This window comes from Chrysemys picta, chromosome 15, assembly GCF_011386835.1.
Source record: "Chrysemys picta bellii isolate R12L10 chromosome 15, ASM1138683v2, whole genome shotgun sequence".
Classification (NCBI taxonomy): domain Eukaryota; kingdom Metazoa; phylum Chordata; order Testudines; family Emydidae; genus Chrysemys; species Chrysemys picta.
This window is the reverse complement of record NC_088805.1, coordinates 2,257,747-2,281,620: the sequence shown is the minus strand read 5'-3', so window position 1 is coordinate 2,281,620 and position 23,874 is coordinate 2,257,747. Positions and strand designations below refer to the sequence as shown.

The window sequence follows — 23,874 nt, the reverse complement described above, 5'->3', positions numbered from 1 at the left end:
ATGGAGATGACCCGTGGTGTGCTTCTCAGTTAGCTTGCTCAGGAATGGGAGGGGAGCTAGGTACCAGGCTATCGTTGGAGAAGCTGGTTGTGCTGTGTGCTGGTTTCTCAAGTGTTGCTGACTTATGGGCCACTTTGGGGTGCGTGGTAGATTTCTCTCCTCAAGGGACATGATGACAATCTCCTTTGTAGGGATCCCAGTACTCTTGGATCTTTCATTATCCAAGAAGGGCCAGAGTTGGGGGCTCAGTTTCTGGCAGTGTTTCTAGGACTTCCTGACTCTGATATCTTGTACTAGTCCCAGCTGGACAACTGTCTATGTTGCAAAACTGTCACCTCTTTTGGCAGAACTGCCTATTGTTCAGGTGTGACCCAGGACTGGAATAGCAAGGGTACTGCAGGTGAGGATCGAGGTGCACTGGCAGAACTTTGAGGGGTGGTCTTGCATACCTATTATCTGCATTATACCTGGCTTTAGCCAGAGCCTTTAGTCCTCTCACTTTCTTGGGTGTTAAAGCTCCTCAAATTCATCCACATTAACAGGCACTTGACTTTTGAGGCCACACTGTAACCAGTCTCCCATATACAAAGGCTCCCCGGGGTGCCTCTGGCGCATTCAGTATCTGCACTCTTCACCAAGTGTCCCGCAATCTAGAGCAGCAGAAGCCACCCCCCTCCTGGCGTAAGTGAAGCCAGTCTCAAATCCTCGCTTCTCCGCACAGCCTTGGCAATGCATCGCCCTCACAGGAAGTACCGTACTGGCAGCTCCTTCTCTGTGGGACTGAGTCTGCTCATGGTATAACTCATGGCCACACCAACAGAGAAAGGACAGTCTGACATCACAGTGCCCTGTCTGTCAAGGGAACTCGGGAGCTAAGCTCCCTGCAGCGGGGCAGAGAGGTTATAAACCAGGTGTATGAGCCACCTACTGGCCAGCTGTCAGGCAGTACCTGCAATACAGATTACACTGGCTCCCCAGTGAGCTTCAGCTCCAGGTCCAGGTCCTGGTCCCCATCTGCCAAGCCACTGAAAGGGTCTGACCCAGCTGTCCAAGGGACCACCTCTCCCCCCACACCCCTTCAAGGAATTGCATCCGCACAGACAATGCAGGCTAGGGCTCACTGGAGATGGAGGCACAGCCATCCCTGGGAAGAGGATTTCCCTGCCACAGGGAATCAGGCTCAGTTCATATCCCTCCTGCAACAGACCTGTGTGTGCACCTTGTCTTTCCTCAGGAGAGGCAGCAGCATGCAGGCTGGGGAGCCCTGTCCCTGAAAGTGCCTCACCTGAAGGAAAAGAGCCAATGGAGCAGCCCTACCGAGAGCGGAGCAGAGCCAGCTGTCCTCCCAGGACAGCACTGAAGCAGAACTGCTTGTATTTGGTGCCTAGATCCCATGGTGACCAGAGCCAGAAGGCTAGAGGAGACACACATGTACTAGCCACTGTTTGCCTCTGCCCCCGGATGGCAGGAAGTTCTGTGCCCAGCAGGGTGGTGGGGAGGAGAAAGGGCACGGAACACATCACATAAGCATGAAAGCCATCTACCACCCCGCCCCCCCAAGCCTTGTTTTCACCAGAAGGTGTAGCACGGGGGGGGGCAAACTTTTTGGCCCAAGGTCCACATTGGGGTGCGAAACTGTATGGAGGGCCAGGTAGGGAAGGCTGTGCACCCCCAAACAGCCTTGCCCCCGCCCCCTATCCACCCCCTCCAACTTCCCACCCCCTACTGCCCCGCTCAGAACTCCCGACCCATCCAACCCCCCTGATCCTTGTCCCCTGACCCTCCCGGTACCCCCCACCCCTAACCGTGCCCCCGGGACTCCACCCCCTATCCAACCCCCCCCCCCGCTCCCTGTCTCCCCCTTCCCGGGACCCCACCCCCTATCCAACCCCTCCTACTCCCTGTCTCCCCCCCTCCCGGGACCCCCCGACCCCCCGGGACCCCACCCCTTATCCAAACCCCCCTACTCCCTGTCTCCCCCCTCCCAGGACCCCACCCCTATCCAACCCCCACTCCTCCCTGTCTCCTGACCGCCCCCCTACCCAAACCTCTGCCCCATCCGACCGCCCCCTGTCCCCTGACTGCCCCCTGGGACCTCCTGCCTCTCCCGCCCCTTACCAGGCGGCTCAGAGCAGCAGGACAGGCTTATTGGAAAGCCTGGGAGGTGGGCGGGTGCAAGCAGTGCGGTGGTGTAGCTATGGGGCAGGGGGAACGGGGGAGGGGGTAGCCTCCCCGGCCGGGAGCTCAGGGGCCGGGCAGGACGGTCCCACGAGCCGGACGTGGCCTGCGGGCCGTAGTTTGCCCATCTCTGGTGTAGCAGGACTGAGTTCCCAGGCTTGATCAAGTCTCAGTGCCTTGTGCATAGTCTGTTCTTGCCCCATGCCTGGCTTGTGACCGTTCGGTCTGAGAGAGTCCCCACTGTGTAATAAAATGTACCTTGACAGGGCTGTCCAAGAGGTTTTCTGTCCCTTTGTCGGGGGAGAAGCCAGGCGATCCTGATGCCAGGACGGTCTGGGCCAGCACCGAGCCTATGGCCATCACATCGACGCTGGCTCCGGTGGAGACATGGAGGCCGCCATAGGCCTTGGGGTGGGCTTCGGCGCTGTGCTGGTAATACTGGCGACTGTTGACATCCTGCATGGAGGCAGAGGCTGTGACAAACATTCATAGAGGTGCAAGCTGCCTATGCCTCCTGCAGCCACATGTCGGGCCGGGAGACAGGGAGAGCTGGGCTGGCTGTCACAGCTGCACTAGCACAACAGTAGGAGAGTTAAAAATCACACAAGCCCCAGTGAAGTTAGGCTTATTAGTTCATCTAGTCCAGTGGCTGTGAAGCTGTGATGACCACCCGGGGGTCTTCAAGAGGCCTGCAGTTAAACCATCTTCGATAGCTCCCACTGTTAACAGCTCTTAACAGCAGCAGATGATGTTACAGTGTAGACAGGGCTTGTTTTCAGGGAGGTTTGCGGGGTTTGCATTCTCACTGAGGCTGCTGGCCTGCACAGCAATCCTTGCATTCTACCCACACGGATCGCTCTGGCGGGGGGTTCGTGTCAGCGCTGTGGGGGGGTGAGCAAGGGACACCAGCCCCTTTCCCTGAGGAGGAAACAGACACAGCAAGGGGAAGGGACTTACCCAGGCCAGCCGGGGATTCAGTGGCAGAGCTGGGAATAGAGCCCAGTCTAGTGCCCTATCCACTGAACTATCCCCCTGCAGACCCCCACCCCACCGTGCCTGCCCAGAGATCTCCCCCTGGATCCCTCGTGCTGTCTCACACACCAGCGCTCACCTGTGTGATCTGGATCTGGAAGGTGGTGTGGGGGTTCCGGAAGTGGGTTTTGTAGTGCTTCACTGCCTCGTCCCGCCGGTTGAAGCCATTGCGGCAGCGGTAGCAGTGCCAGTGTGCCCCTTTGAACTTCTTCTCCCCTTTGATCGTGCCCACGATCTCACAGTGATTGCAGCAGCGCAGGATCTTCAGTCCTGGCAACGGGAAAGCCCCGGTGAGGATCGAAGGATTTTCAACTGGCTCTGCTACAAGCATGTCCCACCAGGCAGATGCTCAGGGCCTGGAGATGGTGGAAAGGCTCCTCTTGACTTTAGGCATTACATGCTGCATGTCAGGGAGGTTATCACTGCCCCCTGCTGGAGCAGGGCTGAAGTTGTCACTTCCCGGAGTCGGGAAGGAGACATCCCGCACTGGGGAAAGCATCCACACATTTTCCATTGCAGCTAACACCAGCTCAACAGAGGGAGCCCTGCTCTCAATGGGGTGGTGGCAGCATGGGGAGCCCTGCTCTGAATGGGGTGGCGGCAGGGGGAGCCCTGCTCCCAATGGGGTGGCGGCAGCACGGGGAGCCCTGCTCCCAATGGGGTGGTGGTAGCCACCCCTGTATTTTAACACTATCACATAATCCTTCTTGCAGCAGGTCTAATCACTGTGGTGTTTTGGAGGCCTGTCTACACTAGGGCGACCAGATGTTCCGCTATTAGGTGCTTTGTCTTATATACACAACTATAATCTCTCCCCCTCGCCCCCTCCCCCCCGCCCCGAAACAAAAGTGTTCTGATTTTTCACACTTGCTGTCTGGTCACCTAATCTACACTAGGGCTCCGAATGATGCTTACACTATGGGTGCTGCTCAACCGCATGAGCAATGGTGGGAAACGCTGAGACCGTGTGCTTAGCACGGACAGGGCCAGGCAGTGAATGTAGGGCTTCCAAGGGATCCCCTGCCGTGGCAAAACCAAAGTGAGGCTCTGCCACTATCATATGCCAGATGGACCCCTCTTTATAGCAAAACCACCCCAACACTTCCTTGGATCTATTAGTCCGAAGAATGCAAACGCCTGAGAATCTAGAGAATGAGCAAATGTCCAGGCTCTGACATGCTTGGCATTCGCAGGGCTAAGCCTGACAATACTGTCCCTTTGCAGGCGTTGGTATTTGATGATGTTTAGTTTCTGCTCTGCGGAGAATAGAGCCTTCTGCCTGCTATTGTTTAGAATTACTCTGTGCCCTGTCTACACAATGTTTTCGTCTGGCACCCTCAATCCCTGATGGTGGCTGGGGTGAGGGAGAGCAGCATGAGGCATTGCGGGGGCCCTGTGGAGGGGAGGGAGCAGGGCCGGCGCAACCCATTAGGCGACCTAGGCGGTCGCCTAGGACGCTACAATTTGGGGGGCGGCAACCGCGGCGGTATTTCGGCGGCAGGACCTTCCACGGCTTCTGTGGGGGGTGGCATTCGGGGCGGGACCTTCTGCCGCCTAGGGCGGCAGAAAAGCTGGCGGCGCTCCTGGGAGGGAGACCTCTGGGTGAGCAGCCCCAGGCACCCCAAAGCCTGGGAAAGGAAGCTGCATATGTGAACCCCTGGTAGACAGACCGAGGGCACTCCAGGAAGGGACTCCAAACATCACAGACATTCCAGCAACATTAAAAATAACACCAGTATTTTCTAGTAAAAGCTCTCCCTATTCCTGCCCCCTCTTGCCCCACTGCATCCGTGAGCTGCCAGCCACCGGCCTGCTCACACGCAGGGTGGGCTAAGTAATTGTCGTATTGATCTGAATGAGCTCACTGGCAGACAGCAGGTGATGGAAAGCTGCTGCTGGCTGCTGGCAGAGCCCCCAGTGCTGCGGTGGTTCTGGGACTGCAGCAGGGCACTAGCCACCTCTAACCGGGCAGGACTTTCTTTGGGGGTGGGATGGAGAAGCAGCAAACTCCTTGGGCCTTTGGAGCAGATGCCCAAGTGGGACCAGACCCCATCAGGTAAGGAAGCCTGAGGTGGCTTTAAACCAAACCAGCAGCCAATAGGATTCCTGGGAACCGGGGGCACCACCCCCTCGTATGAGGACTGCTTATCAAAGCCAGCCAAGCTGCCAGATTTATGGTCTGAATTTTGCTGTAGGAGAGAGAGCGCACTCCCAACGCAACACCGGCCCCATGCCAAGTCCCGGCTGCCTCCACAGAAAGAGCGGAGCTTTGACAAGGAGCCAGCTCAATGTTTCACAGGCTCTTCCACCCCCACCCCATTCCCATGGCCTTCCCGCTTCAACTCCCAGCTAGGAATTCAGCTTCTAATCAAGGTAATTGCCATCCGGGGCAGCTCTCCAGTCAGAGTCTCTTTGCACCAGGCAAGGCTTCCCAGGCCATGGGCAGAGGGAGCAGGGAGGAAGATCTCCTGCCAGTTGATCCGTGAAGCAGCAACCCTCTCTCTGGATCCCAGCACTGCCCTCCAAGAGCCAGCTGGGGCAGGGTGGGGGTCACCGGGATGAGGAGCAGCCACACAATCCAGGATATTAGAGACAGATTTTCAGAAGGTCTCAGCTCCCATTTGCTCTCAGTGGGAGGGAATTTGCCACTATTCCACATGGGGGAGGTAATTCTCCATTGTTCTATGGGAATGGGGCAAGGTTTTGCCACTGTTCATCATGGGCCGGGGGAAGGGACTCTGGGGGCCTCAGCTGAAAATCTGACCCTTCCTTTAAATGCTAAAATGGGAACGGAGTTCTCTGGGTAATCTGGCCATTGGCTGTGGTCTCCGCAGGGTTCCTAGTCCCTGCCAGCCTGGGGCTGGGGTCTCCACTTTCTCACTGGCTTGAGAATTGCATCACTCCCTTGACTTTAACACACGCCCTGAATGGTGCATTAGGGCCCTGAATTCTGAGCAAGATGCAATGCGCCAGGAACACAGCTGCTGCTCTCAAGGAGGTAGGAGAACCCCTCCCTGGCCCTTGCAGGTGTCAGCTCATGCCCTGAAGCAAGAGTAGACTTAGAACATAGGCTGGGCCCGAAATGGGAGACCCCTTTGGGAGGGGAAAACAACAGACCCCAGAGAGAAGCAGTGGGATCCTCAACACCATCTGATGAGGGTGTAATGAGGGACCCTCACACAGCCAATGTCCAACAGCAGATGAGGCAATTATCTGCTGTGGCAGTTCCTGAGCAGCTAGTGGGAATCATGCCATTTAAAGGCGGCTTCTACAGTTCCCATTGTCCTCCAACTTCTATTCAGAGGTCACCACGGTGATCTGAACAGATAGAAACGGATGTGTGATCTGTGGCTAGAGCAGAGGACTGGGAGCCAGAGGGTGACCAGAAAGCAAGTGTGAAAAATCGGGACGGGGGTGGGGGTAATAGGAGCCCATATTTAAAAAAGCCCCAAATATTGGGACATCTAGTCACCCTAGGGAGCCAGGACTCCTGGGTTGTATTCCTAGCTCTGCCACTGGTGGGCAGCATTATCTCGGCCAAACCAATTCACTTCCCTGCACCTGTTTCCCTGTCAGTGACCAGGTGGCAGTGATCTATACAGCTCGCTCCTGCCTACATCTCTGCTCCATTCCTCCTGAATCCTACTTCATTCCACACAAGCCTTCCTCTCAACCTGTCCCTTTATATCCTTCTCCCATGCTGCCTCCCTGCCACACAGCCACACTTTCTTTCATGCAGGTCCCTTGACGGGTGCTTTTAACAACAATCCAACTATAAAATGAGCAAGAAGCAAACTGCCCTGGGCTGAGGCTGCACCTGTTATGAGTCTGTATTGTACCATCTGGGCCAGCACAGCTCCTTTGTCTTCCTCTACGTACTCTACAATGCCCAGCATGGTCTGACCAGCACTCAGTACATAATAATCAGTGGAGTGCTGGGAGTGTTAATTCGCATTCACACCGTGCTTTGAGGTCCTTGGATGGAAGATGCTGTAACAGGCTGGCAGGGTTTGCCTGTTAACACATACCCAGCAAGATCAGAAGCTGCTAAGTGGGTTCTCCTGACTCATGAGCCTTACCTGGACAGAAGAGAGGTGGGAGTGGATCTCTGGGGAGGGAAGATTTAGTGTGAACTGAGCAGCCCTGAGGGAGGAACCCCAGGAGCAGACAATCCTGCAAGGAAGGTTTGAGCTCATCATGATGATAATAGTTTGGTGATTTCTTTGTTCATAAAGCCAAGCCCAGGAAGGGGCGAGTTTGGACTCTGCAGAGAATTTGGGCTGTGTTGGCAGAGCAGACGGAGAGGCTTCACAGGACTGTCCTCCTCCACATGGTTAGAATTGTCCTCAGTCAGCAGTTACTCTGGACCACGTGTTCTGTACATTGATGCTTTATGGCAACGAAGCGGTTGCAGAGGACCTTAGCCAAAGGAACTGTTTATCCAGGACTCCTGGTGTCACACTCACTCCAATAAAGATGAATTAAATCCTCTCCCTCTCTCTTTTTGTGTGTGTGTCAAGACGGAAGGACAAATATGCTAAAAATAAACAGTAATCTGCTTTCCCAAAGCTCCCGAATCAGCAGCTGATCAATCACAAAAGCAGTACCTATGAAGGACACTTTCCAAGGGGTTGGTTTCTCCGTAATGGATGCCTGCGAAGCCATGTCAGGCCCAGTGTGTATCTCATTAACAGCCCAGGCTCTCCGCCGCAGTTACACGGCTAAACACAGCCTACAATGGCCAGCGTGCCTCCCTTCAAGGGAAATTGCTGCATCCACAGGGCTGTGACATAGATCCTTGCAAAGGACTCCAACACTGCACTCCAGCTATTCCCTCTGCTGCAGGAGCCCCTCTGAGTCTCTGCTCTTGGGCACAAGCTAGGACAGCCTTCAGGCTGCTCTCGTCTGTGCTGGGGGCCAGCGAAGGATAGGGAAGAGACAAAAGTAGCAGGAAGCCCTCAGCTCTATGGCAGGGATGAATTGGGCTTCTGGTGACCTAAGCTCTTGGCTTTCCAGGGAGAATGGCACAAAAAAGTCCCAATTAAATAGCAAAATGTATAGTCTCGAAACCATCCTCAGATGGCTGTTCTGTAACCCAGCAATTAGCAATTACTGCATACAGGGCAGTGGAGGATTGGTACAGAGATAAGGGTGGTATTGGTACTCACTCGGGATGGCCTGGGTTACTTACTCTTGGATTCACTCCCCAGAAGTGGATCAGCCATCTCAAATTCATGCTGATGATACCTTCCTACTCCACTTCACCATCATGTAAAAAATATCTATTTAGAATCCCAGCACTGAAATGCAGCAGCTGTTTAAGCAGGTGATGCTCTAGATCAGGGGTTCTCCAACGTCATTGCATTGCAACCCCCTTCTGAAAACAAAAAATACTTCACGACTCCAGGAGGGGGGCCGAATCCCGAGCCTGCCCAAGCCCCACTACCCCAGGTGGGGCAGCCAAAGTCCAAGCCCCACCACTCTGAGCAGAGGAGCCAAAGCTGAAGCTCAAGGGCTTGAGCCCAAGCAGGGGGCCTGCAATCTGAGTCCTGCCACCCAGGGCTGAAGCCCTCGGGCTTTGGCTTTGGCCCTGGGTAGTGGGGCTTGGGCTTCAGCCCTGGGCCCCAGCAATTCTAAGCTAGCCCTGGTGACCCCATTCAAAGGGAGTCCTGACCCACAGTTTGAGAACCGTTGGTCTAGAAGGGTGAAATTCACCCCTGTGCCAAGGTTTTGCACTTACGACTCACGTATGTGGGCTCACGTAGGACTTCTGTGGTGCATGGAGGCTGTATGGCCCCTCTGCACAGAGGTGAATTTCACCTGAGGCAAAACGATGACGGCGTTTCTAAAGCAGCTTTCAGGGTGCAGTACAGCCAAACAGGCACATGCAATAAACCCCAATAGCATTAATACATCACCTTGTGATCGATAAGCAACTGAAGAGGGCACTAGTGAAAGGACAGGCTCTACATGAGGGCCAGCAGTAGGAATAATAAAAACCACAGGAACTGCCAGATTGGATCAGACCCAAAGTCCATTTAGTCCAATATCCAACTTCCAATAACAGGCAGCACCAGATGCTTCAAATCATCTTGGGTAAAGAAATGTTCTGCAGGTATATCCACCTGAAACTGCAGTGTGGATTCTGGGTGGGTAGAATGTAATGACCCACACGGGAAGTTGGCCAGGTTATCCTATATTAGGCGGCACAACCCCACAGATTTCTTCTATGCTGTGTCCTTCCTGATGTGGGCAGTGTGCCTGGATGAGTGCGGGGGGAGGGGATTGCTTTGCTTGCTTAAACCTGCTGCTCTTTAAATATCAAATCTATTTATAAAAGCTAATCAAAGGGTCACATGACTGGCTAGAGACTACTTTGTAATGGGATTTGGGAGAGGCCACAGAGCCATGTTGACAAAATATTTCCTTACAAAATAGTGGGCCACGTCTATTTTTTCCCCCAATCAAAAATACAATAATTCTGAAAACGAAACTTGGATCCAGTAGAAGCAAACAAGACTCTGGACCTGACACTGATCTCATACATACAGATTTACATTAGGAGTTCCTCAGTCAAAGACAGTGGGACAGATTCTGGCCTCCAGCACTGCTGGCACCAAGCCACTAGAAAACTGGCGTTACCGGCTACCTGGGAACTCCCCTTCAGGGAGGTGATTCTCTGGGAGGCCAGTGCAGCGACACTACACCCATCCCCAGAGTGCGGGGCTATAGCCAAATGAAATGGGGCCTGGCTGCAGTGCCTCTGTGTTTCAAGCTATTTGCTGCTGCCTTGGGGCCATATGTAGCCCGGTGTCAAATCAGGCATCCATCAAAAGGCTCTAAATTATGCTGGGGACTGAAGCAGTCTCCAGCCAGCTGCAGAACCTAGGGGGCCGGCAGGTGGCAAACATTTGTCCCTCCTCTCTGTGCAGCTCAGAATGCGGATCCAATGGAGTCAAACCAGACCAAAGCGTTGGCTCTTTTTGCTGAAAAAAGGCAGCTTCCTTCACATTAACAGCAGAAGAGCAGGAACACAAACAACACCCTGGCTGACCAATGTTAACGGCCAGCAGGCCTCACACGAAGCACCGCCTCTGTCCCCTGCCCAGCCTATGGCCATGTCTACACTACAAAGTGAAGTCGACTTCATGTAAGTTGACATCGAGCCTCCAATTTAAGCAAGTCGATCTTGCGTGTCCACACTACGCTCATTGTGTCGGCGGAGTGTATCCTCCCTAGCAGGGTTTGCATTGACACACTGCACTGTGGGTAGCTATCCCATAGTGCATGGAGCCGAGTGGAATGTTGTGTTGGGCTTGCAAAGCCTTATGGGATCAAAACATTGGTGCAGGTGGTTATGGGAACATGGTGTTAGCCTCCCATGATGCTCTTACCTCCCTCCCTTCCTCCCGGAAATCAATGGTAAACAAACCAAGCCTTTTTCGCACCTTTTTCGTAAGCCTGGGTTACCTGCGCAGATGCTATAGCACAGGGGTGGGCAAACTTTTTGGCCCGAGGGCCACCTCTGGGAATAGAAATTGTACAGCGGACCATGACTGCTCACAAAATTGGGGTTGGGGTGCAGGAGGGGGTGAGGGCTGTGGTTGGGGGTGTGGGCTCTGGGGTGGGGCCAGAAATGAGCAGTTTAGGGTGCGGGAGGGGGCTTCGGGCTGGGGCGGGGGAGTGAGGTGTGGGTTGAAGCTGGATGTGCGGGCTCTGGGGTGGGGCTGGGGATGAGGAGTTTGGAGTGTAGCAGGCAGGGCCGTCCTTACCCATACGCAAAGTACGCAGCTGCGTAGGGCACCAGGAAACTTGGGGCACCAAATTTCCTGGTGCCCTACGCAGCTGCGTGCTGCTCCAGCCCCTGCTCTGGCTCTTCCCCATGGCCCCTGCCCCAGCCCCGCCCCCACTCCGCCCCTTCCCCTGAGGACTGCAGCAGGGGTCGGGTGCCCAGCACTCACCAGGCGGCAGGAAGTGGAGCGACCCGGCCACAACCCACTCCGCTCCGCCAGCTCGTGCTGGGGGGCAGTTTCCCCCCTGGCCCCCAAGCCCACTTCTGTCGCCCCGCGGAGGCCTGGGGCCACCCCCCCCCATGGGAGAGCTGCATAGGGCACCAAAATGGCAAGGGACGGCCCTAGTAGGAGGGCGCTCCGGGCTGGACCGAGGGACTCAGAGGGCAGGAGGGGGATCAGGCGTGGGGTAGGGGGTTGGGGCGCGGGGAGAGGCTCAGGGGTGCAGGCTCTGAGTGGCGCTTACCTCAAGCGGCTCCCAGAAGCAGCGACATGCTCCTTCTCTGCCTCCTACACTAAGGCTCAGCCAGGCGGCTCTGCATGCTGCCCAGTCCACAGACACCGCCCCTGCAGCTCCCATTGGTTGTGGTTTCTGGCCAATGGGAGCTGCAGGGGAGGCATTTGGGGCGGGGGCAGCATGCAGAGCGGATGCTCCTGGCTGCCCCGACACGTAGGAACAGGAGAGGGGGGCCATGCCCGGGAGACGCGTGGCACGGCCCCCGACCTTGCTCCCTGTCTGAAACGCCAGAGCGGGGCCATGCGGCTGCTTCCGGGAGACACGTGGAGCGGCCCTCAACCCTGCTCCCCAGCTGGAGCGCCAGAGCGGGGCAAGCCCCAGACCCCGCTCCCCAGTGGGAGCTCAAGGTCCAGAGTGAAATGGCTGGCGGGCCATAGATTGTAGTTTGCCCACCCCTGCTATAGCACAATAAGCATGGACCCCGCTCAGCTGTACACTATTGTTGTGAGCATTACAAACACCTCGCGCCTTATCCTGCAGTATTTACACAGCCGATACAGGAGCTGCCGCACAGAACAATGTGATGCCACACAAGCAGCTCTGCTGGAAGACATAGAACTGAGCAATTCGCAGTTGCTGGCGACAGTCATGCATTACCTTGACACGCTGGAGCGCTGCTTCTGGGCCTGGGAAACAAGCACTGACTGGTGGGACCGCAGAGTTATGCAGCTATGGGATGACGAGCACTGGCTGCAGAACTTTCGAATGCGCAAGTCCACTTTCCAGAAACTGTGCAAAGAGCTTTCCCCAGCCCTGACGTGCAGCGATGCTAAAATGAGAGCAAGTGGCGATAGCTCTGTGGAAACTTGTAACGCCAGACTGCTACCAGTCAGTGAGGCATCAATATGGAGTGGGTAAATCTACCGTAGGATCTGTTGGGATCCAAGTTTGGAGGGCCATCAACAGACTTCTGCTAAGAAGGGTATTGACTCTGGGCAACATGCAGGACATAGTGGGTGGTTTTTCCATGATGGACAATAGACGGAACGCATATCCCTATCTTGGCAATGACCACCGTGCCAAAGAGAACATAAACTGAAAGGGATATTTATCAATAGTGTTGCAAGCGCTGCTGGATCACAGGGGCCGTTTCACCGACATCAATGTGGGATATTTGGGAAAGATGCATGACATGTGCATCTTCAGAAACACAGATCTGTTCAGCAAGCTGCAAGCAGGGACTTTCTTTCCCGACTGCAAAATAATCATTGTTGATGTTGAAACGCCAATAGTGATCCTGGCAGACCCAGCCTACCCTTTGCTGCCATGGCTCAGGCAGCCTGGACAGCAGTAAGGACTGGTTCAATCATAGGCTGAGCAAGTGCAGAATGGTTGTGAAATGTGCCTTTGGACGTTTAAAAGGTCGCTGGCGTTGTTTGCTTACTAGGTTAGACCTCAGTGAAAGCAATATCCCTATTGTTATTGCTGCTTGCTGTGTGCTCCATAATATCTGTGAAACAAAGGGAGAAAAGTTTCCGCCGTGGTGAGGGGTTGAGGCAGATCGCCTGGCAGCCAATTTTGAGCAACCAGACACCAGGGCAATAAGAAGAGCACATTGAGGAGCTCTGCGTCTCCGTGAGGCTTTGAAAACCAGTTTCAACACTTATCTGTGTTGTTCCTTACCAAACTGTCCCCTCCATTGCATTTTCTCCCCTGTAAACTCCACCCCCACCAACCACCGTGTATTGAATGAATAAAGAGCCTTTTCTCCTCAATCCATTAATTTTTATTATGCTCACAAAAACACATAGACACAGCAAAGAAAAGTAAGATAACCTGGGGCAAAAGGGCTAATAACACTGTGGAAAGTAAGGAAAGCTTGCTTACAGATGCACTGCAATAACAATCAAAGGTGTGGGAATGGGCGCCTTCTAGTCCTTGTACCCTCCCCCGGTGTTGAGTGCAAGGGATACCAAACTCCCTCTCCCCACTCCCCCCGCCTCATAGGACATTTGGGGGGAGGAGGATGTGGAACTGGGCGATGATAGCAGCAGGTTCAGCATAGGCTGCAGCGGGACTCTAGCATCCGGCTGCTTTTCTTGAACCTCAACCAAACGCCTCAACATATCTGATTGCTCCTTCATAATCCGCAGCATCTCTTCCTGCATGGCACGCTCTTGTTCCCTGCATGCTCTCCTGTCCTCCCTGTGCATGGCCAGGTTCTCAGATAGTGCAATCCTCCATGCTCTGAGCTCCTTCTTGTCACTCTCGGAGGCACACATTAACTCATTGAACATGTCCGCCCGAGTCTTCTTTTTCCGCCTTCTAATCTGGGAAAGGTTTCAGCTGCAAGGAATGCAAAGCACAAGGGTAGCATTGACAGTGCAGACATTGTTTCTGGTGCAAGGTTAATTTTTTTTTTTATTAAAAAAAACCACCCCTCTATACACTTCATTGCAAGCCACAATGTAATCACAACTGCTGGCTATTGCAAGAGTTGTTGTGCTGCTCCAGCCATGGTGAGTAAGGCCACGAGGCATGGGCAAGAGGTCTTGTGCTGCTGCTTTTGTGAAGACATCCTTAGGATCCCAGGTTGGAACTTGAGAAAAGCCCCCTGTCCCCCAGCAACCTGGATGGTGCGTGAGGACAAGCACCAGTGTAAAGCCCCCCAAATAGTTTGTTTTTTGCAAAAGCGGCACCGGGTTGGTGGGGAAAGGAGACAAACAGGAAGCCGCCGCCCCCCATTTTTTTCCCAATGCTGTTTGCAATACACGGTGATCCCTTCCAACCACAACCACGGCACGTTTAGGAAAATGCGGTTGTGTGACCCAGATTTCACCAAACAGGGGGAAGATTACTTGTTGAATTGTTTGCAGTTTAAGGGCTAGCATTGAAAACTTCCGTTTCCCCTTGGTGACCCTATGCGATATTACTCTCCTGAGGGTAACAGAGGCGGCAAGAGTGCAGATGCTGCAGCGTCTGGGTACAGACCTGGTCCTTATGCTTCAGTGCTGTGTGCTCACAACGATGCCAGCAGAGTTAACACTGGAGTGGTGCAGGAAAGTGTCCTACTGTGGATTGCAGAGAACCTCCATTAAAGCATCCTAGAGATCTCCCTGGAGGATTCCCGAGCCATCCCTGTGCATATAAACAGTCTTTTTTGGAGAGCACCCTCTGCATAGCTGGAGTGGCCACCAATACCCACTACACCTACTTTTTTGTTCAGATTAAACATAAAAATGATAGCATGTAGCCCCTACAGTTTGATTGGAAATGTGTACTCACCAGAGGTACCTTCCCCGGCATCACGCTCTGCTGCCAACTGGTCTTGTGAAGGGATGGGCTCCAGGGTTAAAAACAGTTCTTGGCTGTCGGGCAGAATTGATCCTCCACTTGCCAATCTCACATTCTCCTCCTCCTCCTCTTCCTTGTCAACAATGTCCTCCTTGTTGTTGCTCAAGGTGGCCCAGGGCTCCTAGGAGCTATCTACAGAGTGTTTTGGGGTAGTGGTGGGGTTGCCGCCGAGAATCGCATGCAGCTCCTCATAAAAGTGGCATGTCTGTGGGGCAGAACCAGAATGACTGTTCGCCCTCCTTGTCTTCTGGTACACTTGCCGAAGAACCTTTATTTTCAAGCGGCATTGCTGCATGTCCCTGGTGTAGCCCTTCACCCCATGCCCTGCGCAATCTTGGCATAGATGTCAGCGTTTCTTCTCCTTCACTCAAGCTGTTGCATACTGTGCAGTTTGACAAATGAGTGCCAGGTGTGGCAGTGGTTTTTGTGACATAGGCACCTGTCCACTGACCCACTAGCTAATTTCTCATAGGCCACTGAACAGGCATCAGATGGTATCAACCTTTCGGTCTCCCCTGCCCCGAACCTGGGCTGCATCCAAACAGGCAACCTAGGCTTTATATCCCATTATCATTACCCACCACCTGAGTGTATGCATCCGCTGGTGGGGAATCAGCCTATTCCCCACCACATGGGGAGCTACGGGAGGTCTAGGGATATCTCTTGTGAGTCAAGGATCGGTGTGGGCTGCAACTTCTGTAGAGAGAACAGGAGCATCTGAAGAAGCTCCAATCCAACTGGGCCAGCTGTCCAACCATTTCAAAGTGGCATCTTACCTGCAAAGTCAAGCCCCTTGTCCACGTGTTTGACCCGGTAGTGAGCCCGGAGAATGAACGGGTCCTGATAAGCCTCTGAAATGCTGCAGAATGGACAGTGGGTGTGCCTCCCTTTGATACTGGCAGCACACTGGTCATCTTGGCACAAGACCGGGCTGTAGCTGTGTTCTGTTCCTTTGATGCGTATGGAAGGATGAGCCTGGAGAGACAAGAAGACATGGCACCATTACAATAACACTGCGCCGGCAGAGTGGGATCAAGAACCATCCTAGGGGGGCATGGAGCAAGAGACTTCACAGCTACTTCTGCTCCAGATTCTCCTAGCAGAATCACATAGGAGCATTGGCGGCACAAGGACTCATAGCATCCCAGGCCCAATCTCTGCCAGCAGGAGAGTGCTGAAGGGATGCTGTAGGAGCACTGAATGTGAGAGAACAGTTCCGGCTCCTCCCAGCAGGAGGTGCTGTGAGAGCTCCCCGCTAAACCAGTCCTAGCCTTGTCCTAGGTCTACTATTAAACAGAAGCAATGAGTTCAGCAGTCTTGTTTGCGCAGGAGAGGTAGAGTGCAGTGTGGGAGCACTTCCCCTTTGAAACCGGAGCAATCCAGACATCAAAATGGCAAGCCAAGCCCTGGCATGGGTTATTAAGAGGTTAATAAATCTTTGAGGTCACCTCCTGTCAGGAGTTCTCCAGACACTAATGCTATTAAAAGAGATACAGTGTTGCATCCCTAATGAGAGGCAGGAGACGGAAGAGGGCCCTAGAATCATTAGACTGCAAGATATTGGAGACTGCAGCCGAGGAAAATGCTGCATGAGGCTCTTTGTTTCATTTCTTGACCTCCGCCACTCCCCCACCCCCACTCCAACACACACACAGACACACACCTTGGCAGAAAATTCTCTTGCTGCAAATCAGTTTTTTCCCCGAGTCTAGGATTGCAGTGAAAAAAACCCTCCAGCCAGCATCTTCCAGGGAAGGCATGAGGCAGAGTTAAAGCGTTACTGTAGTGCTGCAATGCTTGTCCCCGCCTCTGGATACTTAGAGAGGCTGCTCAGAGCTGTGTGGCCACAAATCCAGGGCTCTTCTCCTAGGCATCTCCACACAGGCCAGATGCCCCCTGCCTCAGCGCAATCAGCCCTAAAGGAACGCTCAGTCACAGCAGGCTTGCAGTACTGAGGGCCAGGCCCTCGGTCCCTCTGAAATAATGGGTCAAATAAGCTACTTAGAGAATTTCAAGCTAGTAACATACCCCCTCTGCATCTCAAAGCTGCACCTTATTGGTCCAGGATATCCTTGGCGTGAGGAATCCCTGAGGATCCTGCCCCTTTACTTCTCCCAATCTCAAAAGGTTCCTGCAGCATGGCAACCCTCTCTCCTGCCAGAGAGAACTGAACACATTCCTTGGCACCGTTTTGGCAACAGCTAGAGAATATGGGGACACATTGCATCAACGGATGCCTCCACAGCATGCCACCAGCCCAGTCCGCAAGAGACAGGTTCCAGGGTTCAGCAACAAAATGCTGGTGGGGAGGGAGTCCTTTCCCCTTTAAAGCTGGACTGAGAACAGGGACAGCTCAAGTTGTATAGTTCCATGTGAAATGTATCAGTGTGTTTGTATGAAGGAACCAATACAGTGTTGTAACAAGACTTTGGCCTTCTATAGTACTTTCCATCCAAGACTCCCAAAGTGCTTTAGAAACATCAATGAATTGTGCTTCACAGCACCCCATGTTGTTATTGCCAGATGGGGAAACCAAGCAGAGAGAGGTGAAGCGACTTGCTGAAGGTCACATGGCAAATCAGTGGCAGAGCCGAGAACAGAAGCCAGCCCATTGCTCTAGCCAGTGGACAATAATCCTCTCTAATCTATACCATCTTTAACAGCAGTGCAACAGTCTGTATTCCTATGTTCACTGTTTTTACAAAACTATAATGGATTCTGTACAAAGTATGCCTTGTGAGGTATCATTTGAAAACTCATAATTTGCTGATCATTATTATCTTGGTAAAATGTGTGTGCAACATTGTATGTAAAGTTATAAGATTCCACTGTATAATATTACTGAAACATGTTCCAAGTTAGAAAAGCAGGCACAAACCAGTTCCTCAAAGACAAAAGGCAAACAGATGCCTCAGCCGGGTGACAACAAAATCAAATGGATTATCACCTGGTTAAGCAGCCATTCTTTGGCAGGAAAAAGGGTGAGAGCAAAAAATCTTTTGGCAAAGAAACAGCTGAGGTTACCATCCCCACATACCTGCTGTCTCCTGAACCTCAGCTAGAGATGATTTTCAAAGAGAAAGAGAGCTATAAGAAAGGGGAACAGATGCCCCCAAATACTCCTCACTTTCTCTTTGCTCACTGCATCAACAACACCTGAAGGACAAGGAAATTAACACTGAACTGGGGGAGGGGTCCTGGCTGAATGGATTCCAGCCAGTAAGACTGCTAGTGCATGTGGTGAGAGAAACCTTTGCTTTGAATTCATTTAGCTTGTTAACTTAGATATTAATTGTGTTTTATCTTTTATTTTCTTGTAACCAATTCTGACTTTTATGCCTCATTACCTGTAATCACTTAAAATCTATCTTTCTGTAGTTAATAAACTTGTTTTATTGTTTTATCTAAACCAGTGTGTTTGGATTAAAGTTTTGGGGAAACTTTATTTGGGATAACAAGATTTGTGCATATCATTTTCTATTAATGAAATGGCAGACTTTATATGAGCTTGTATTGTCCAGGAGGGTCTGGGCAGTACAAGATGCACATTACTGGGGGAATATCTGGGACTGGGAGTTTGCTGGTGTTACCCTGCAGTGTAATTCATGAGTGGCTGGCTATAGCACTCCTACAGTATAGCTGGAATGATTTACATTCTGGAGGCTGTGTGTGAACAGACCAAAGTGGTAGCTGTCACAGCGAAGCAGTGTAAAAGGCATCCCAGGTTGGGGAACTGAGGAGACACAGCTGTCCATCAGTCCAGATTGTACCCTCGGGAACGTCACAAGCAGATCTGTGGCCAAATTCTTTGCTGAAAGTGGCTTCAGTTGAGATAAGACCAGGAGAGAATTCCACCTCAGTCCCATCACACTGGCAATTCAGAATCCACCTGGTTCCAAATGTGGATGCATGCAGTATTAACCCCTTCAACCCTGAATTCTTTGCTATGGGATGTAAAATGCACCATAAGATTTGTTTCAGGCAACACCCAAATTTAGGAAAGCATTACAGGTGGTTATGTCACACCCCCTCTCACTGCTACTAAGGAAAGAGAGTCATGAGAGAATTGGAGTGCACCAACCCATTCTTTGGAGGGAACACATTCCCTACCCATCTTCCTCCCACCCTACCCCACCCCGGTTCAAGTCCTGGGGTTAGAAAATGCCATGCCGCTAGTGGTAGAGAAATGGTTTGCCCGGTGCAGCCCAAAATGCTCTGTCTGTGGAAATACTGATCAAGCCCAGATATGATCCCAGCAGATTTGTATTGCTTGTGGACTCAAACAAGCAGCAATTTCTGCTCTGCTCTTGAGGGAAGACCCAAGTACTGGCAAGTAGTATGACAGTGTGCATTCATTCCTGAATTAAACATTTAAACATTTAGGGCTATGGAAATTAGTTGCAGCCCTGGTACATTGCCAAAGAGGCCCCCACTATCACAGAGGTTGAGTATCCTGTGTTACAATAACTGCACTAGTATTTATTATTAAAGCATCATCATATTGCTTAGAGAGCATTTTTCAGCCATTAGTTTTCAGCAAGTTGTGCCAGAACAAAAAGACAGTCCCTGCCTCACAGAGCTTACAATCTAAGTACAAGACAAGAGACAACTGATGGGTACAGACTGACAGATGGGGGAGAGCCACAGAGCTCCAAGCACTTTACAAAAGAGGTAACTATCATGACACTGTTACATCTGGAGAAACTGAGGCACAGAGGGGCAAAATGACTTCCCGAAGGCCACACAGAGTCAAGAGCAGAACAGGGTACAGAATCCAGGTCTCCTGTCTCCCAGCCTGGTACACCATCCACTGAAGAAGGAGTTAAAAAAATCACAAATATGCAGTGCTGTTCCGGTCCCTACGAACATCAATCCGCAGCTGCAAAGGTACTGAGCAGGAGCAGCTCTCCAGTGCCTTAGAACAGTGGTCTGCTCTCCAACTGATGGACACATCCAAGGAATACCAGCTGTACCAGGCTTTCCCTTTCCCCTCACCATCATGTCCTCGGTAAAGGATCATGTCTGGAAAATATACTGATTGAGCCTGGAACTAAGAGACACGCAATGGGGAAATACTGCAACCTAGTATGCTGGGACCGGAGCTACTGAGTGTGGCTGTGGTACTAGTGAAAGGGTTTGATTGGCTAGGAGGAGAGGATGGAGCAGGGCCGGCTCTAGGCACCAGCATTCCAAGCACGTGCTTTGGGCGGCACTTCTCAAGGGGCGGCATTCCGGCCCTTTGGGGGCAGCTCTTTTTTTTTTTTTTTTTTTGCTTCGGCGACGGCACTCCCTTTTTTTTGGGGCGGCAAAAAACCCGGAGCCGGACCTGGGGTGGAGCCTGATTCAGAGGCATGCTGAAGTCAATGTGGCTGCTCAGTACTTCTCAGGATCAAGGCATATCCACAGAATAAATACAGGTCGGGCATTGTAAGCTTCCCTTTTACTGCTTCTCACCAAGGTGACTCTCCTTCCTCTGAAGATCCGTGTCAGGATGCATCTTATCTCTACAAGTTTCAGAGTAACAGCCGTGTTAGTCTGTATCCGCAAAAAGAAGAACAGGAGTACTTGTGGCACCTTAGAGACTAACAAATTTATTAGAGCATAAGCTTTCGTGGACTACAGCCCACTTCTTCAGATGCATATAGAATGGAACATATATGGAGGAGATATATATACACACATACAGAGAGCATAAACAGGTGGGAGTTGTCTTACCAACTCTGAGAGGCCAATTAATTAAGAGAAAAAAAAAAAAAAAAAACTTTTGAAGTGATAATCAAGCTAGCCGAGTACAGACAGAGTGATAAGAAGTGTGAGAGTACTTACAAGGGGAGATAGTCAATGTTTGTAATGGCTCAGCCATTCCCAGTCCTTATTCAAACCGGAGTTGATTGTGTCTAGTTTGCATATCAATTCTAGGCCTGCAGTCTCTCTTTGGAGTCTGTTTTTGAAGTTTTTCTGTTGTAATATAGCCACCCGCAGGTCTGTCACTGAATGACCAGACAGGTTAAAGTGTTCTCCCACTGGTTTTTGAGTATTTTGATTCCTGATGTCAGATTTGTGTCCATTAATTCTTTTGCATAGAGACTGTCCGGTTTGGCCAATGTACATGGCAGAGGGGCATTGCTGGCACATGATGGCATATATCACATTGGTAGATGTGCAGGTGAACGAGCCCCTGATGGTATGGCTGATGTGATTAGGTCCTATGATGATGTCACTTGAATAGATATGTGGACAGAGTTGGCATCGGGGTTTGTTACAAGGATAGGTTCCTGGGTTAGTGGTTTTGTTCAGTGATGTGTGGTTGCTGGTGAGTATTTGCTTTAGGTTGGGGGGTTGTCTGTAAGCGAGGACAGGTCTGTCTCCCAAGATCTGTGAGAGTAAAGGATCATCTTTCAGGATAGGTTGTAGATCTCTGATGATGCGCTGGAGAGGTTTTAGTTGGGGGCTGAAGGTGACAGCTAGTGGTGTTCTGTTATTTTCTTTGTTGGGCCTGTCTTGTAGGAGGTGACTTCTGGGTACTCGTCTGGCTCTGTCAATCTGTTTTTTCACTTCAGCAGGTGGGTATTGTAGTTTTAAGAATGCTTGATAGAGATCTTGTAGGTGCTTGTCTCTATCCGAGGGATTGGAGCAAATGCGGTTATATCTTAGAGCTTGGCTGTAGACAATGGATCGTGTGGTGTGTCCTGGATGGAAGCTGGAGGCATGTAGGTAAGTGTAGCGGTCAGTAGGTTTCCGGTATAGGGTGGTATTGATGTGACCATCGCTTATTAGCACAGTAGTGTCCAGGAAATGGACCGCTCGTGTGGATTGATCTAGGCTGAGGTTGATGGTGGGATGGAAATTATTGAAATCATGGTGAAATTCCTCAAGGGCTTCTTTTCCATGGGTCCAGATGATGAAGATGTCATCAATGTAGCGCAAGTAGAGTAGGGGCGTTAGGGGACGAGAGCTAAGGAAGCGTTGTTCTAAGTCAGCCATAAAAATGTTGGCATATTGTGGGGCCATGCGGGTACCCATAGCAGTGCCGCTGACTTGAAGGTATATATTGTCCCCAAATGTGAAATAGTTGTGGGTGAGGACAAAATCACAAAGTTCAGCCACCAGGTTAGCTGTGACATTATCAGGGATACTGTTCCTGATAGCTTGTAGTCCATCTTTGTGTGGAATATTGGTGTAGAGGGCTTCTACGTCCATAGTGGCCAGGATGGTGTTTTCTGGAAGATCACCGATGGATTGTAGTTTCCTCAGGAAGTCAGTGGTGTCTCGAAGATAGCTGGGAGTGCTGGTAGCGTAGGGTCTTAGGACAGAGTCTACATAACCAGACAAGCCTGATGTTAGACACAATCAACTCCGGTTTGAATAAGGACTGGGAATGGCTGAGCCATTACAAACATTGACTATCTCCCCTTGTAAGTACTCTCACACTTCTTATCACTCTGTCTGTACTCGGCTAGCTTGATTATCACTTCAAAAGTTTTTTTTTTTTTCTCTTAATTAATTGGCCTCTCAGAGTTGGTAAGACAACTCCCACCTGTTTATGCTCTCTGTATGTGTGTATATATATCTCCTCATTATATGTTCCATTCTATATGCATCCGAAGAAGTGGGCTGTAGTCCACGAAAGCTTATGCTCTAATAAATCTGTTAGTCTCTAAGGTGCCACAAGTACTCCTGTTCTTCTTATCTCTACAGACCATACATTTCCCTATCATGGTTTGCTAGTCCCTGATGGAGAAGCATCATTCTGTGCTATGGTGGTTTTTATAGCCCGGATCTAAGATGCTGTACAAATGTAACACACACTATTTAAACAAATAGGTTGCACAGTCGTGTACGCTGGTCAAACCAAATCAACCATATTTTAGGCCTGATTCTTCTCTCCCTTACACTGGCTTTACACTAGTTCACATCCACTGGGTTCAAATGAAGTTATTCCTGATATACACCCATGCAAGAGGAGAATCAGAACCTTTATGTTTTATTATTAAGTGTTTAGGAGACATGAGCAATATTAGCCCCTTGCACATGGACTGAAAAAAAAATCCAATAAAGAAAAACACAGGGAAAGAGCCTCCTTGTTAAAGTTTGATGTGAAACTGATCCTGCAAAGTGCTATAGGACCCACTGAATTTAGCCTCTTGCAGGGTGTGTGTGTGTCTCTTAGGTTATCCAGATAAGATGTGGGGGACAGAAATAATTACACAGTGGCATCAGCATTTTATTTATGTCAATTGGCCTTTGCAATAAGAACTGATCAGACAATGCAAAGCAACATAATGCAACAAATACATACGTCTGCTCATCCACAGCAAAATCCAGCATCAGTGCGTCAAGGCACAGAGGGGTATGTCTGAGGGTTATTCAATTTACCACCATTACTGGTAGCAGTTCATGTGTTGTTTCGCACCATGACTTCTTGGGTATTTTATTGCAAGAGGTAGATCCAACACGTCTAAGAACTTATGCTTTGCAGAAGGAAACCTTCCTGCCCTGAAAAACATGACAGGGAGAAATGTATGTGCCAGACAGTGTGAGACTCCCTAGTTAAAGCACTTTGTAGGATTAGTTTCACACCAAAACTTTCAACGAGACGGCTCTTTCCCTGTGTTTTTCTTTATTGGATTTTTTTCCAGCCCATGTGCAAAGGACTAATATTGCTCATGTCTCCCAAACATTTACTAATAAAACATAAAAGTTCAGATTCTCCTCTTGCATGGGTGTATATCAGAAATAACTCCATTTGAACCCAGTGGATGTGAACTAGTGTCAAACCAGTATAAGAGAGAGGAGAATCAGGCCTAAAATGTGGTTTGATTTTGGTGTCCTGGGACTTTGACTCCTTATAATCTCCTGTGGCTGTTAAGGAGCAGTGAAACAAGAAGCATCTGTAGGGGGAAAGTGAACTGAACGCAATGGGAAACCAGCACATTTACTAATGGCCCCAGTGCCAGCCCTGGTAAATTGGTTGTGACCCAGCAGAATAGGGATCTGTGACAGCTGTGAATCTGGACTGGGTCTCTGGCATTCCCTGATCACGGTTGTGCTTTTGTATCTTCT

At 51.1% G+C, this 23,874-nt stretch overlaps 1 protein-coding gene across 3 annotated transcripts in view; it reads right to left on the bottom strand.

Moving 5' to 3' along the window:
* Nucleotides 1-23,874, bottom strand: part of LOC101954133 (uncharacterized) — a 68,168-nt gene that overhangs the window by 29,661 nt on the left and 14,633 nt on the right. For 2 of the 3 annotated variants that reach the window (XM_005307672.4, XM_065568178.1), the window contains exons 2-4: nucleotides 15,588-15,786; nucleotides 3,290-3,480; nucleotides 2,437-2,634 (exon numbers count right to left, since the gene is read on the bottom strand). In XM_005307672.4, the coding sequence (XP_005307729.2) occupies nucleotides 2,437-2,634; nucleotides 3,290-3,480; nucleotides 15,588-15,786 (588 nt within the window). Of the gene's footprint in view, nucleotides 1-2,436; nucleotides 2,635-3,289; nucleotides 3,481-15,587; nucleotides 15,787-20,586; nucleotides 22,128-23,874 lie in introns of those variants that run through there. The other variant, XM_065568179.1, reaches the window with a different exon arrangement.